The 17696-nt window shown below is 38.9% G+C and overlaps 1 protein-coding gene across 1 annotated transcript in view; it reads left to right on the top strand.

Moving 5' to 3' along the window:
- The window catches only part of LOC106879782 (ER membrane protein complex subunit 1), a 36382-nt gene extending 19460 nt beyond the window's left edge, over window positions 1–16922 (top strand). Inside the window, exons 13-25 of the mRNA XM_089349971.1 lie at window positions 745–861; window positions 2010–2065; window positions 2293–2475; window positions 3930–4094; window positions 5459–5629; window positions 6741–6866; window positions 7303–7384; window positions 7981–8100; window positions 9278–9399; window positions 11838–12048; window positions 13126–13210; window positions 15204–15352; window positions 16620–16922. Coding sequence (XP_089206097.1) covers window positions 745–861; window positions 2010–2065; window positions 2293–2475; window positions 3930–4094; window positions 5459–5629; window positions 6741–6866; window positions 7303–7384; window positions 7981–8100; window positions 9278–9399; window positions 11838–12048; window positions 13126–13210; window positions 15204–15352; window positions 16620–16780 — 1748 coding nt within the window. The 3' untranslated portion in view covers window positions 16781–16922. The remainder of the gene's footprint in view (window positions 1–744; window positions 862–2009; window positions 2066–2292; window positions 2476–3929; window positions 4095–5458; window positions 5630–6740; window positions 6867–7302; window positions 7385–7980; window positions 8101–9277; window positions 9400–11837; window positions 12049–13125; window positions 13211–15203; window positions 15353–16619) is intronic.
- The last annotated feature ends 774 nt before the right edge of the window (window positions 16923–17696 follow it).

Genomic DNA, 17696 nt, shown 5'->3' on the forward strand with positions numbered 1-17696 from the left:
CTTTTGCCAAACTGCTAAGTTAAGGGATGTAAACACACCAACACCAGTTGTCACATGATGATGGTGGTTGTGGTAGTAGTGGGGGCAAATACAGACACAAGAACACACATAACAGGCTTCTTTCAGTTTCTATCTATGAAATCCACTCACAAAACTTTGGTCAGCCTAGGAGTATAGTAAAAGACACTTTGCCCAAGGTGCCATGCAGTAGGACTGAATCCAGAACCATGTAGTTGGGAAGCAAGTTTCTTACCACACGGCCATGCCTGTGTCTTGGTGTCACGCAACTGGCACCTGTGCCAGTGGCACATAAAAGCACCACTTATGATCTCAGAAGGGTTGGTGTTAGGAAGGGCATCCAGCTGTAGAAACCATGCCAAATCAGACTGGAACCTTGTGCAGCCCCCTCAGCTTACTAGCCCTAGTCAAACTGTTCAACCCATGCCTGCATGGACAACAGATGTTAAATGATGATGGTACACGCACATTTTTTAGAAGTTTTTTAAATAGTATTTGATACAGCCACAGTATTTGAAGAACGATTTTCTAAAAATAAAAATTGTTAATTATTTTAAAGCATCTTAGAAAAAACAATGGCAGAACACTTTTGGAAGGATGTTTCTATACTGTGTGTGTAAGTGGTTTTGTCGTTCAATTTTTCAAACATACGCTTCCTGAGGTAATGCCATATATATATATATATATATGCAGACACACACATACATATATCTTTGAATGTTTCAGGTCGTGTAGCATGGCGCAGAGAAGAAGCATTGGCTTACATTTTTGCAGTTGAAATGGTTGATTTACCATTGTCAGAATCCCAGGCAAAGTTTGAAGATGAATTTGGCTCCCAGCAAAGTAATTACTTTTTAATTTCAACTTCATCATTGTTTCTATTCACTTTCCATGCTGGCATGGGTTGGGTGAATCATTTCTGCTTTTCTAGATGAGTTTCTTAGTATAAAGTTTGGTAGATGAACTGGTGACTGACGAATGTGGTCAATATTGCGCATGGTTAAGTCATTTGTATTACAGAACTCCAAGAACCTTGATCTCTTCTTCATTCCTTGTGCCATAACCACAGCCACTATGTATAATGAAATAGTCATCATATTGTTACCTAACATGTCCATTGATGTCACCAACCATGATAACAAGGTTGTTTTTGTCTGTTATCAAAGCAGTCTGCTAGATGGATCTCAGAGAAATGGTCTTTTGTATGTCTGTGAATCTTGATTGATCAGTGGATATATCATGTTACCTATGATTGATTTAATTATTCTGTCACATACACCAATTATTTCAGGTATCTATTCCTCTGCCAAGAATATGACTACTCCAGCAATTCTGGGATTGTTACTAATCCAGAAGAATTTGCACCTGTGTTTCTTTGCGATAAAGAGTCTGACTGAAGCTCTCCTCCACCTTACCTCTTGTACTCAACACATTTACTTGCCTCCACTCTAACATCTCTTCAGACCTACTTCTCATTGTAACATCATTGATCTTGGCAGCCCTCAGATTGCGCATCTGACACACATACATACAGAGTAGTTTCTAGTTAAAGCAATTCTACCATATCAAATCAAATTTCAATATTGGACTTGTATGAGGAAAACCATGACATAACAACTACGACTTCAGTTGGAGACAGACACATCCACAACAACCACCTCAATTCCTACTGAGGCAAGGCACTACACCAACCACAATTACTCTAGTTTCTATTGAGCCAAGTACAATCACCACAGCTTCTGTTGGAAGCTGCTGAAGTTATTAGAAAGCAAACTAAGTGTCCACATGACCATGCTTATCTCCAAATTCAAAGACATCTGTTTAACAGAAACAGTGAAAAGGGTGGAGGTTAGGGGCTATGTTATAAACCAACCCAGTCTGTATTTACAAGTTAGAAACCTAATTTGTAAATAGTAATTATAAAATCTTCAGCAACCTAAATATTTCTTTCATTAATTATTTATGTAATTATATCATTTGGTATTTTCTAGATGATGTTCTGACTATGTTTATGAAAAGAATCAGTTCTCAAATCGGACAAGTCAAGGTAATGCCACGCTTCCATTGTCCGTTTTTATATTCTGCATTTGCTTCTGTTTCAAGAATTTCCGTTGATGTTCACTTAGACTTTCGTCCTTTTTGGGTCAATAAGATAAATACCAGTTGTTGCCCTTGTTCTAGAATTTGAAACCATTTCCATCTGTTATTTTGCCTGTCCCCCTCTTCGACTTGAAGGCTTCTAATGTTCCCAGATGATATTTTCTCAATCCGCAGATGTTACTGCAGTACATATTACAAAGGCTTCAGGGTCATCGACACCACCAGCCGTCTTCCATGTTGGATGATGATGAAGATGTGGAGTCTGAAGAAGATGATACAGAGGAAGACGAAGAAGATTTGACCAGAGATGATTTCAATCTCAACAAAATTATAGTCGCCATCACTCGTCCTGGAAAGGTTAATGCTTCATTTATTCTTTTTCTTGTCTAACCTCTTCAGCATTCAGATTGCTTTGTCAAATGTTCTTTATTCACATTGTTTTCAATTAATCATGCATCGTCCTGTGGTTGTTTATTTTTAGAATGACATTGTAGGTTAGGTGAGAGGTCTGATTTGGCCAGTTTGAACATGAAACATAAATTTATTTTGTTGGGTAACCTTCAATGTGGCAACAATTAATCCTGTTGACTTAACCCTTTAGCATTCAGATTAGTCTGCCAAATATAATGCTAATTTATTCACATTGTTCTGAATTAATCTTGTATTATGTTGTAGCTTCGAGATTTTGATGATGTGGTTGTTTATTTTTAGAATAACATTGTAAGGTAGGTCTGAAAGGCTGGATCTGACCAGTTTGAACATAAAACAGGTAGAATATTTTGGCTGGATATGGCTGGTTAAAAAGTTAAGCTTGTTGATTTCCTGAAGATTTTGTCATATCCCTAAGTAAAATCGCTGTCTTCCATCTATACGGATTTGTCCTTTTGGGTGCTGGTGCCACATAAAAAGACCCATGCTAGAGCTGTGTCAACACTCATGCCAGTGGCATGCAAAATGCACCCACCATACTCTGTTAAGTGGTTGGCATTAAGAAGGGCATCCAACCATAGAATCATAGAAACCATATCATAGCAGAGAAATGGAGTTCAGACAGCTCCGTGTCAAACCATCCAATCCATACCAGCTTGGAAAGCGGATGTTAAATGATGATGGCAATGTGTGTGTGTGTGTGTATAGATAAATAGGTGAAATAGCATGAATGGAATGAGGGGAATGAGAGACAAACAGATGTACAACGTGTGTGGTTACAACAGGTAGACAAAAATTTGAGAAATGATGAAGAAAATGTAAACACAAAACAATGACAGGAAAATTTGTGCTCAATGGGTGTTAAAACATGGAATGCAAAAGAAGTAGACTGACGTTTATATATATTTGTTTATTTTACATCATTTTAACGTTTTTGTTACCATATTTCTATTCGAATAATTTTTAAAATAGTGAAGAATTCCTTAAAATAGCATTGACATTATTATGGTGTAGTGGTTAAGAGCGCAGGCTACTAACCTCAAGATTCCGAGTTCGATTCCAGGCAGTGACCTGAATAATAATAATAATATCGAAAAATACCTTAGGAATGAGAACCCAGGTTCGAAATTTCCCCAAGACACCTGATGAAGGCTGGAGGGTATATCAGCTGAAACGTTATGTTAACAACAAACAAGATGAGGACAAATATCCATCAAATGTAAATAATGTATTATTAAATTGGTGTTTGGAACATTAATCAACATTAAATGTTAATTAAAGGTTTTAATTTAGATCCCTTTTAAAGCAGTAAGGTTGTATCACAGAATTGGGAGCGGCTTATATCAGAAGAGTTAAAATAATTTGTTTTTATCTCTTTACAGCTGTTTGGCATCCGAAGTACCAACGGTCGTATCATATGGTGCCATTATATTTCCAAGATGGCACCATTCAACAACTATGGTAAACCAAGTCTCATGCTCTTTGTCCAGAGAACTACAGCACATGTTGGTAACCACCCTCAGTGTTTGGTTCTCGGTAAAAACAAAGTAAGTAGAACCGTTATCGGATATGTATTTTTAAAACATTTTCTCACTCAACAACTGTGCAGTTATGTTTAAAACCTTATTACTCCATTGTGTTTTGTAATTATAATTGCCTCAGTCTGACTGGCTGACAAATAGGTTTCACTTATCTTTTTACTCATCACTAGTAGGAATGGTATTTCATTGGAAAACTGCCGCAAAAACAGACACAGGCATGGTCAAGCGGCTTGCTTTGCAACTACGTGGTCTCAGGTTCAATACCCACTGTGCGTGGTACCTTGGGCAAGAGTCTTCTTCTATTCTTCCAGACTAACTAATGTCTCATGAGTGACATTTGGTAGAGTGAGACTGTCAAGAAGTCCATCATATGTGTGAAGGTAGAGACTTTGAAGTACAAATACAGGCTGAAGACATCAATCATTGCTGGGTTATGTATAAGAAGAATTAAGATGGCCATGACACCAGTTGAAGACAAACTGTGTGGCATTTTGAACAAATGTCTTCTACTACTGCTTCACATTGACCAATATCTTGTCAAGAATTTGGTTGGATGGAAATTGTGTGGAGGTTGCTTGTGAGTGTGTATATATATCAGTGACACACAAAAAGCACTATCTGAACGTGATCAATGCCAGGCTTGCCTGACTGGCTCCTGTGCCGGTGGCACGTAAAAAGCACCCACTACACTCTCAGAGTGGTTGGCATTAGGAAGGACAACCAGCTGTAGAAACATTGCCAGATCAGATTGGAGCCTGGTGCAGCCACTGGCTCTCCAAACCTCAGTAAAACCATCCAACCTATGCCAGCATAGAAAACGGACATTAAACAATGATGATGCTGATGATGGTGTCACAGGAAAAGTACTCAGAACGCTCTGTAAAGTAGTTGTCAGGAAGAACATCCAGTCATAGAAACCAAAACAGACAGCTGGAGGCTGGTGCAGCTCTCTAGCTTGCTAGCTTCTGTCAACCTATCCGACTGATGCCAATATGGAAAACAGGCGTTAAATGATGATGATGATCTATATATGTCTCATTTATAGGGGGATAATAAAAGAGAGAAACAAAGAGGGTTAACATATGAAGTGCAGGATGAATGCACATACTAGGCTTGTTGGCAGGCATTGAGTAAAGGAACTACTCACACAGTGAAAGGGAAAGATTCCTAGAAGGAGGAGGGGAAGAGGGAGCAAATGATAGAATATTTAAGGAAGAAGTTATACAAATAGAAAGGAGAGATAAAATTATGATGATGATGTCTTTAAATCAATATAATCTTTTTAATTTATTTTGTTTTATCACCAAACTGGAATGTAAAAGTCTTTTAATATCTTGTTGTGGATTTGTTTCTTTTGCTTTTGTAACTAGGTGAGTGGTGAAGGGGTGATTTATGCCTTCAACCCTGTAACTGGGAATCCTGTGTCTGACATTCCATCCAGTGGCAAGAATCTCGCTTACCGAGTGGTTCAGGCAGCTATGTACTCTGAGGTGGACAAGAACTATTTGAAAGGAGTGCTTATACTGGACAGTAATTTTGTTGTAAGTTACAAAGTCACTAACCACATACAAATGCACACACATGTTTTTATAGAAGTCGTAATAATGAGGTCTAACCAAATAAGGATATTTTGAAAGCATTTAATATTTACATTTTACAATAGGAAATACATCCCCTTGCTTAGCAACCACATGGTTCTGGGTTCAGTTCCACTCCGTGGCACCTGGGGCAGGTGTCTTCTATTATAGCCTTGCGTTGACCAAAGCTTTGTGAGTGGATTTGGTAGACGGAAACTGAAAGAAGCCCATTGTATATATATGTGTGTGTGTGTGTGTGTGTGTAGGTGTGTATATGTTTGTGTCTGTGTTTGTTCCCCCACCATCACTTGGCAACTAATGTTGGTGTGTTTACGTCCCCGTAACTTAGCAGTTTGGCAAAAGAGACAGATAGACCAAGTACTGGGCTTACAAAGAATAAGTCCTGGGGTCGATTTGTCTGACTAAAGGCAGTGCTCCAGCATGGCCACAGTCAAATGACAAACAAATAAAAGAACACTAAATACTTTCAAAATATCACTGATTGGTTCGATTTCGTTATTACAAACGATGCCAGTACAAATTGGCCAGTCCAGTCTCCATTTGTGAGGTTATTCTAACAACAGTTCGGTGTAATTATGTTTGACTCGAGTCGAAAATTCTGGCACTGTGCATCACTTCTTTGTGTAAAACAATATATGTACACATGCGTGCATATATGTATCTAATTGTAGTACTTATATACATATACGTAAAAAGCACCCACTACACTCTCGGAGTGGTTGGCAAGTTAGGAAGGGCAACCAGCTGTAGAAACTCTGCCAAAACAGACAATGGAACCTGGTGCAGTCCTCAGTCAAACCTTCCAACCCATGCCAGCATGGAAAGCACACGTTAAACGATGATGATGATGTCTGTGGAGTACACAGCCACTTGCACATTAATTTTATGAGGAGGCTGTTCTGTTTGATTGATTCAGCTGGAACACACGTCAGAACCAATGGCAGACAGTTACACACACACACACGTTTATAGAGACACACACACAAACACATATATATACACTGTATGTAAATGTCAATATTGGATTGGTGTAATATTCTAACTTCTGTTTCAGGTTCACACGTACCCAGCTTCCTATCAGATGACTCTCCGTAAATGCCTACCCTCAGTGTTTTTCTACTCCGTTAGTGTAGAGGAAGGACAAATGCAAGGTTATCGACTAATTAGCAACAGAGATAAGGTAATTATTTTTGTGTGTCTCTCTCTTAACTGGACTCTGGTGTTGTTTATATTGCAATGGTTTTGACCACTTTAACATTACTCCATCTCTGACTGCTCACACTGACCATAACATTACACTGTCCGTGACTACTCTGACCATGATATTACTGTCACTGACTGTAAGCAGTCATTGACTGCTTAGAATGGTCACAACCATGTCTCTGACCACTCTCTGACCATTAGTGTCAGTAACTATATACACTGACCATAACATTACAATGTCACTGACCTATAACAGTCTCATTGATCATTTACACTGACCAAAACAATACATTGCAATATCACTGACCACTTATGCTGACCCTAAACATCAGTGTTACTGACCACGCACACCGATTATAACACCTACACTGACCACTCACACCGGTCTCTTTAAATGTCCAAATGTGTTGTAGATTGTGGCTGAGAAAACCTGGATGGTCAATATGCAGAACAACATACAGACCATAACAAACGTTGTTACCAAGAGAAACTCAGGTAAGTCACTCAGTTTTTACCTGCTACATCACCATCATCACTGTAGGTACTGCCCACTGGTCAGTATTAGCCAGGAGGGCTGAGGTGGGCAGTTATTTATTTTTTCTTTTATTTCTTTTAGTTAGTAGACTGCGGCCATGCTGGGGCACCACCTTGAAGAATTTTTAGTTGAATGACCACCTGATTGGCACTCGTGCCAGTGGAACGTTAAAAGCACATCCGAGCATGATCGTTGCCAGGGCCACGAATTGGCTCCCGTGCTGGTGACACGTGAAAGGCACCATTTGAGCGTGATCGCTGCCAGCGTCACTTTACTGGCACTTATTGTTTTTTTTTAAGCCTGATATTTATTCTATCAGTAACTTGTGTCGAACCGCTAAGTTATGCGGACATAAACACACCAACACCTGTGCAGCTCCTGTCAATCTGTCCAACCCATGCCAGCATGGAAAACAGACATTAAATAATGATGATATATACTTGCTATACATTTGATTCCCTTTTTATGTTAATCATTCTTTTAACACTTTCTTACCCAATTAAGTTCACCATGCTTTAACATACGCAGTCTTTTACTTATTCATTTATATTTTCAGAAGTTGTACATTCCTTGGGCCGTGTCCTTGGTGACAGAAGCGTTCTCTATAAATACCTCAACCCCAATCTGGTGGTTGTCACTGCTGAAGGGGAGGAGACCCCATCACCTTCACAGAAATGTAATTATATTTCCTTATACTGATATTGAACCCTCTGACTTTAAATCTTCTTTATCCTTTGATTGATTCCTTAATAGGCACCGGTTTGGGGTTCAGCCCTATTGCATCTTCTATATAACCCCTGGCTAGCCTGAGCCTTCTAAGTGGATGTAGTTGACAGAAGCTGAAAGAAATTCATCATGTGTATATTTGTGTGTGTGTGTGTGTGCAAGTATGTATACATGTGTATGTATATGTGTGTGAGTGTTAATGCTTTCTTCTCTTGACATAGTGCAATAGCTGTAAATGAGCATCACTGTTCTAGAGGCCCGTAGTAGAAATGAGGACCCAGGTTTGAAATTTCCCCAAGACACCTGATGAAGGCTGGAGGGAATATCAGCCGAAACGTTGTGTTAACAACAAACAAGATGAGGACAAATATCCGTCAAATGTAAATAATGTACATAATTCCTCATCTCTTAAATATAAAACTGTATTAAAGGAATCTTAGTTTGGCAAGCTCCTTGGCAACCTCACCAGGGCTGGTGCCACAAAAATGCACTGGGTGCATCCTGTAAAGTGGTTGCTGTTGGCAAGGATATGTAACCATAGAAACCAAACTAAAGCAGACAGTGGTACATAATGCAATGCTTGGACCTGTCAGATCCTATCAAACCAATCCGACCCTTGTCAGCATGGAATATATACATTAATTGATAATGGCGAAAGTCCCAGGTTCGATCCCATTGTGTGGCATCTTGGGCAAATACCACTCTCTATGGCTTTAGGTTGGCCTATGTCTCTGTGAGTGAAATTGGGAAGATGGAAACTGTATGGAAGCCCATCAAATGGATTGTACTTGAAATTGTTTAAAGGTTTTTGTTTTGTTACACATTGTGTTACATTGATTCTGCCTGAGAATTATGTTAAAGGTCTGTGAAATACTCAACCAATTACTAATTAATTCAGGAGCAGTTAATTCAGTCTAGATCAAACAAGTGAATCATTATGAAACAATGGAGACCCTCCCCACCCACTACCAAGGTGTTTCCATAGTGTTTAATTAAAGTTTTATAATGACAATACAGTGTGATTATTTATTCATTAACAATCAGGTGAGAATAAATATGAAGTAACTGCTTAATTAGTTAATTTTGTTGACTAAATATTAATTTCTGTTTATCTTTTTGTTTGACAGTTCCATCCAACTTTCTGAATATTTATTTGATTGATTTGATCACTGGAAATGTTGTTTACCATTCCAAACATAGCAGAGTGAAAGGGCCTGTTAATGTGGTACATTCTGAGAACTGGGTTGTGGTAGGTATTTTAATTAACCCTTCATTTAAGACATGTTTTAATTAGTAACTGCCCTGATAAACGAGGTGGTCAAGTAAAGAATGGATACAAGCTTGGCTCAACATCATCATCATTTTGATGTCCACTTTTCTGCTGACATGAGTCAGATGAAATTTTCTGAGACAGATTTTCTATGGCTGGATGCCCTTCCTGCCACAAACCATCACTCGTTTCCAAGGAACAACAACCCCCACTTGTGTGATAGTGATGCTCATTTACTATTCATACATTCAAAACAAGGACACACACACATCCAGCTTTCATCAGCTAAATCTTGTCAAGCCAAGTGAGATCGTAGTCGTGGCCAATGCTGGTGTCGGGTCAATGGCACCTGTGCCAGTGGCACACAAAAAGCACCCACTACACTCTTGGAGTGGTTGGCGTTAGGAAGGGCATCCAGCTGTAGAAACCTTGCCAGATAAGATTGGAGCCTGGTGCAGCCTTCTGGCTTGCCAGTCCTCAGTCAAACTGTCCAACCCATGCCAGCATGGAAAATGGACGTTAAACGATGATGTTGATGCTGAATCCCTGAAAGGATGAAAAACAAAGTCAACCTGAGAGGAATTTGAAGTCTGGTGCAGCCCCTCCCGGCTTACCAGTTCTCAGTCAAACCATCCAATGCATGCCAACATGGAAAATGGATGTTAAATGATGATGATGTCATGCAGTGGGATTGAACCTGAAGCCTTGTAGTTGGGAAGCAAAATTTTTAACCACACCACTGTGCCTGCCCCTTATCAGTGTGGCATGATAATAATTCTTTCTAAATTTGGCACAAGGTTATTAGTTTTAGAAGTTAGAGGTTAATCTGTTGATTCCAGTACTTCACTGGTACTTTATTCTATTGACCCTGAAACGATGAAAGGCAAAGTCAATCACAGCTGAATTTGAACTCAGAACATAATGACAAATGAAATTCCGCTAAGCATTTTGACCAGCATAGTAACAATTCCACCAGCTCACCACCCTCATCACCTTAATGTCAATAATAACCATTTCAGATTTTGATACAAGACCAGCAATTTTAGGTGGAAGAAGTTTAGCCAATTACATTGACTTTGGTGCTTGACCGGTGCTTTTTTTTTTATCAATCCCTAAAGGACAAAGGTAAACTTGACCTCAGCGGAATTTGAAGTCAGATTGTAAAGAGCTGGGAGAAATACCACCAAGTACAGGCATACCTCACCCTACGTCGTTAATTGGTTCCAGGAGACACGACTTAAGTCGAATTAACATGTCTCTAGGCTAGACCGAATTTCCTTGTCTCTGGGCTAAACCGATAATAACCATTCCCAGTCCTGTACTTTATTTATGAATGCATTTTCAATAATAAATGTTTGATAAAAACCTATTTTAAACTTACAAACAAATAACTTTTATTTTTTAATACAGTAAAAAAACAAGTATCTAAATTTATGAATTCAATTTGGCAGTGTTTACCGTACATTGCAGATGCTTTATTTATGAATGTGGTTTGCAATGAGACATGGTTAAATAAAAGCCCTTTTTTAAGCTTAAAAAACGAATTCAGTAATTATTATTATTTTGCAATAGTAAAAAAAACTTAATCATTTTAAATTTACCAATATGGACATACAATTTGGTGATTTTGTTCACTCAGCTACACTACTTTATGGTGTGTATCTTAACATTTACTGTACATATTTTAATATGATTTTTATGTGCTTTTAACAATTTTCTTGTGATTTCACGATTCCAATATTTATGGCAGACAGACGTACAGTTGAGTAAAGTGACTTAACTTGATTTTTATTTTTCCATATGTTATTTTTGAAAACCGACGTATAATTGAGAAAGACTTAAATCGAAATGACTTAAGCTGAGGTATGCCTGTACTTTGTTCAACACACTAATGATCCTGTCAGTTAGCTGACTTCCACCATGTAATAATAATAATAATAATCCTTTCTACTAAAGGCACAAGGCCTGAAATTTTGAGGTAGGGGACTAGTCAATTATGTTGACCCCCAATATTTCACTGGTACTTAATTTATCGAACCTGAAAGAATAAAAAGCAAAGCCAACCTCAGCTGAATCTGAACTCACGATTTAGCAACAAGTGAAATACCGTTAAGTACTTCACCCAGCTTGCTAATGGTTCTGCCAAACTGCCTCCTTTGTATTATAATAATAACAACTTTTCATCATATACAGTGGGATTGAACCAGGAACCATGTGGTTGGGAAGTAAACTTCTTATTACACAGCCATGCCTGCACCTATATAATAATAATTGGTCATTCTTTATTTGTGCTTAAGAAACAGTTTCATTGATGTAGAAGTTTAGGTTTTCTCTTTTATTTCCTTTCTTTCTTTCTGTTTGCTCCAGATTAGAATACGGCACTCACCTAACCATTTCTCTCTCTTCTTTCCATCAAGTATAATTTCTACAACCAAAAGAATAGACGCAATGAAATGGTCGTCCTTGAGATGTATGAAGGGAAAGAACAAAGCAACTCTACAGCTTTCTCGTCTCTAAATCCCATATTGGCACCGTTGGTTACAAGACAGGCTTACATATTCCCAGCTTATATCTCCAACATGGCTGCCACGGTGACAGAGAAAGGCATCACAAGCAAACATGTGATTGGTAAGTTAAGTCACTTGCTTAAGGATAACTTTGTACATGTTAAGTTTGTTACAGAGCTGTGGAGTCGAAACAAAAAAAAAACTTTGATTTTGACTCTTTTACTATTGGACCTCCTACTCCGACTCCTCTTTATGTAATTAAGTGATTGTGGTCAAAATATCTCATAAAGCATATGCATACACTTGTACTTTGAGTAGGCCCTGGTTTAGATTAAAAAATAAAGAGATTGTGAATTGGAGTCAGTGTAGTTTTTCTGGCTTCGACTCCACAGCTATGTGTGTGTGTGTATGTGTGGCTGTGGAGTCAAAACAAAAAATTTCGACTCCTGTACTATTGGCAGCTCTGACTCTGACTCCTCTTTATGTAATTAAGTGATTGTGGTCTACGTATCTCATAAAGCATGTGCATACGCTTGTACTTTGAGTCGGCCTTTATGTTATAGCTTGTTTAGATTCAAGAATACAGACATTGTGAGTCAGAGTCGGTAAAACTATACTGACTCCCACTTCCCCTTAATTGTTTCCGACTCAGCAGCCCTGGTTTGTTGTTAAGCCTCAGACCAGTGCCGGTGGAGCAGGACTGTGGTCAGAAACATCCCGGCCATGACTGTCCCAACTATTTACTTTAAATAGTACACCTGTCCAGTGAAGATTTGGTCATTGTTTTCAGCAAATCAATCAGCTGTGTAGAGACTATCACACTTGTAGTATTGGTGTTTGTGGTGACAGTTGAGATCTGTCACTTGTAATGACTTCATGTCCTGGAAGAAGAAAACTCAACTTAATAACTTATCAGTTAACAAAATCATAAATACACCTTGGAGAAAGCCAGGACGTGAAATTTTTTTTTCCACGTGAGTTCCAGATCCCAGTTATGAACTCATTTGCATACAGCCAATCAGAGCTCAACTATCAAACTAATTAATGAGCATTTAAGATCCATCTTCATCACATCTTTTCATATTTCCCTCTTCCTCAGGTTTCATCTATTCAAAGCACTGGGCCCTTCCCCATACATCACCCGTGCCACTGTGGTTGCCCATACTATTGTAATTGAAGTTGTATGTTTATTTTGCAGTGGCCCTCAAATTTGGTGGTCTCCTGTCTGTGCCAAAAGCCTTCCTCGATCCTCGACGGCCTGTAACACCAACACAGCAGCACATGTAAGTCCTTTTATATTCACATTGGTCAGTATTAAATACTTACCTTAATTGCAACAATGTCTCACTGCAGAGACTGACTTGACCAAAGTTAAAAACGATATTGATTTCAAATTTTGGCACAAGGCCAGAAAATTTTTTTGTGGGGTGGGTTAAGTCCATTACGCTGACCCCAGTGCTCAACTGGTACTTATTTTATCAAGCTGGGAAAGACAAAAGGCAAAGTCAACCATGGCAGAATTTGAATGTAAAGACAACCAAAATGGCTCTAAGCATTTTGCCTGGCATACAAATGGCATCAGGCACTCTTCTGACAACCAGCTCTAAATGCATGTGTGTATGTAAGTTTGTATATAAGATGGTATGTCATGGGAAGAAGTGGAATCTAATATTTGCAGAGTGATCTATTGATCTTGTGTCTCATCACCATCATCATCATCGTCATTTAACATCTGCTTTCCATGCTGGCATGGGTTGGACCGTTTGACTGAGGACTGGCAAGCCCGAAGGCTGCACCAGGCTCCAATCTGATTTGGTAAGGTTTCTACAGCTGGATGCCCTTTCTAACACCAACCACTTCGAGAGTGTAATGGGTGCTTTTTACGTGCCACCGGCATGGGAGACAGCCAGGTGGTATTGGCATTGACCACATTTGAATGGTGCATTTTACGTGCCACTGGCATGGCAGACAGTCCGGCGGCACCGAGAGAAAGATTTCCTGGAAAAGTATGTCTTTCTCTCTCTCTCAGGTGATCACTTTTGAAGTGTTCGATGCTGCCTCTCACTTTCGCTTAACAAACTTAATCAAACTCAGGCATGTCTTTTTATATACATGCATTCATAGGTGCAAGCGTGGCTGTGTGGTAAGAAGCTTGCTTCCCAACCACATAGTCCCTTGTTCAGTCCCACTGTGTGGCACCTTGGACATGTGTCTTCTACTATAGCCTCGGGCTAACCAAAGCCTTGTGAGTGGATTAGGTAGACAGGAACTGGAAAAAGCCTGTCGCAGTATAGGGATATCCCTAATATCCCAGAAACAACTATAAGACTTTCTTTTTATAAATGTCCTGAAAATGTCCACACACCCTTGGCCTTGTTGTCTCATTTAATTTAACATATACGTATATATTTGTGTTTGCCCCCCCCCCCCCCCATCTGATACTGGTGTGTTTACATCCCCGTAACTCAGTGGTTTGTCAAAAGAGACCGATAAAACAAGCACTACGCTTACAAAGAATAAGCCCTGGGGCCGATTTCTTCGACTACCACCCTTTAACACGGTGCTCTAAGATGGCCACCATCAAATGGCTGAAACAAGTAAAAAAAAAAAAAATGAAATAGGTGCAGTCATGGCTGTATGGTTGAGAAGCTTGCTTTCCACTCCTTGGTCTTGAGTTCAGTCCCACGGTGCAGCACCATGGACATGTCTTCTACAATAGTTACCAGCTGACTAAAGACTTGAGTGGATTTCATATTGAAAGAAGCCCATCATTATCATTGGATGTCCTTTTCCTGTGCTGGTATGGGTTGGATGATTTCACAGACACTGACAAGCCAGAGGACAGTGCCAAGCTCCTATGTCAGCTGGATTTCCTTACTTAATGCCAACCGCTTAATGTTGAGTGTGTGTCTTTGCGTGTACTCATATCTTAATACCACAAGATGAGTGTAAATACAAATGGTGCTGTTTGTTTCCAATATTGCCCTAGGGAAATATTAGCTAGCTTGGAAACAGAGGGTTTGCAACAAGAAGGGTATCTAGTGATAGAAAATCTGCTTCAACAAATTCTGTCTAACCTATGGAAAAATGAATAACAGCCACATTGCTCCAATCACAAGATGAACCAAAGAATATATAATCTGGAAATATCAAAAGTGTTTTACTTTATGATGGATGCAACTAAATTGCAACTTCAAAGTCACTGTCGACCTTTGCTTGTATTATCCAACAATGAAAATACACTTTATTTACTATTTACCATATTTGTTGTTGCAGGGAAGAAGGAATTATTCCTTACATGCCAGAGATTCCTATCAACATAGAAGCTATTGTCAACTACAACAAGAGTGTTGATGGAATCAGTGGTATTTACACTGGTTCTGCTGGGTTAGAATCAACTTCTCTAATCTTAGCCTATGGACTCGGTAAGTTAAACCATGTCTTCTTTTCATTCTTTGTTTTCTCAATTCAGTTGTATCATCCCCCATGACTTCTTGTCAACCGTTCTATGTTTCACCTTTCTCAAGCGCAACATTCACCATTACAACTAATCTTTCTTCTCAACATCCACCCTCTGAAAAACCACTTCCTACCAATGTTTTTCTTACACACACATACATATATATATATATATTTCAGACTGTTTATGCTGACCATTGACTCTATCAGGCTCACCAGTCCAGTGGGCCTGCAAAAGTTAGACATAATCCTTTTCTCCCCACTGTTACAGAACACCAAATAACAAATAACATTCACTAGGTTCAGTAGTACCCTACTTGAACAACACTGACCTTAGATATGGGACTTCAGTTGATCCCCATCTCTATCCCTCTAACCTAGCACAAAGCCACTTCCTGTGGTTCAATTCCTCCTCTCTCCATTTTATTTCATTCTTCCTGGATTGGAATGGGGGAGGAGCAGTGTCACCCTTTTTTTTTACCATATTTCTGCTGATGTACACTACTTTTGAAAATAATGGAAAATGTAGTAAAATAGCTTTATTATTATTATTAAGCTGGTGTAAAGCGGTGACCTGGCAGAATTGTTAACACACTGGACGAAATGCTTTGTGGTATTTCACCCGTTGCTATGTTCTAAGTTCAAATTCTGCTGAGGTTGACTTTACCTTTCAACCTTTCAAATGAAATAAGTACCAGTTATGCACTGAGGTCGATGTAATTGACTCATCCCCTCCCCTATAATTGCTGCCCTTGTGGCAAAAATTTGAAACCATTATTAAGCTGGTGTTTAGGACACAAGATTTTGATTGAAGATTTTAATTCTGACCAGTTTGAAATATATATGTATGTGGCCTCCGTGCGGGTGACACGTAAAAGCACCCACTACACTCTCTGAGTGGTTGATATTAGGAAGGGCATCCAGCTGTAGAAACTCTGCCAAATCAGATTGGAGCCTGGTGTAGCCATCTGGTTTCACCAGTCCTCAGTCAAACCGTCCAGCATGGAAAGCGGACGTTAAACGATGATGATGTGTAAGTATGCATGTATATATATATGTATATCATCGTTTAATGTCCGCTTTCCATAAATAGAATCAAGGATAGTTTCAGGCACAAAAGGGTGAGTGTTGCTTAAAAAAACCCTTACCGACCAATCCAAATGAAACCATTCTTAACCACACACTAATAAAGTCTTCTCCATCTGAGTTATTTTGTCTCCTTTCTGTTTGCAGATCTTTTCTACACCCGGGTGAACCCTTCGAAGATGTTCGATGTCCTCAAAGATGACTTTGATTATATATTTATTAGCAGTGTACTAATTGGTATGATTGTGGTGTCTGTTGTGTCACAAAAACTAGCAGCTCGAAAAGCTTTGAACAGAGCCTGGAGATAACTGTCACATCGTTTTAATTAATTATATTTAATGATCTTTTCTTACATTTTCTATGTAAATTATTATTGTTATTCACATTTTTTTTTGTGCTGTTTTTTTAAAAATTTCTTTTCTACATCTACAAATAAAAAGAAAATTAAAATATTTTTGTTGAATGTTGATCCTTACCACATGTTTCTTGGTTCAGTCCCACTGCATGATGCTTTGAGTGAGAGCCTTCTATTATAGAGCCAACTACAGCCTTATGAGTGGATTTGGTAGATGAAAACTAAAAAAGCCCATTGTGTGTATAGATATCTACAGATATGTGTGTGTATATACATATGTATGTGTGTATATATGTAATATATGCATATATATACGTATGTCTGTACGTATGTAAGAGTGGCTGTGTGGTAAGTAGCTTGCTTACGAACCACATGGTTCCGGGTTCAGACCCACTGCGTGGCACCTTAGGCAAGTGTCTTCGACTATAGCCTCAGGACGACCAAAGCCTTGTGAGTGGATTCGGTAGATGGAAACTGAAAGAAGCCCGTCGTATATGTGTGTCTGTGTTTATACCCCCAACATCGCTTGACAACCGATGCTGGTGTATTTACGTCCCCGTAACTTAGCGATTCTGCAAAAGACACCGATGGAATAAGTACAAGGCTTCCCAAGAATAAGTCCTGGGCTCGACTAAAGGCGGTGCTCCAGCATGGCTGCAGTCAAATGACTGAAACAAGTAAAAGAGTATATGTATGTATGTATATATATATATTTACTTGAGGGAGCCATGTATGTATGTATGTATATATTTACTTGAGGGAGCCATGTATGTATGTATGTATGTATATATATATATATATTTACTTGAGGGAACCATGTATGTATATATATATATATATTTACTTGAGGGAGCCATGTATGTATATAT

This window comes from Octopus bimaculoides, chromosome 3 (genome assembly GCF_046866305.1).
Source record: "Octopus bimaculoides isolate indiv1 chromosome 3, ASM4686630v1, whole genome shotgun sequence".
Lineage (NCBI taxonomy): Eukaryota > Metazoa > Mollusca > Cephalopoda > Octopoda > Octopodidae > Octopus > Octopus bimaculoides.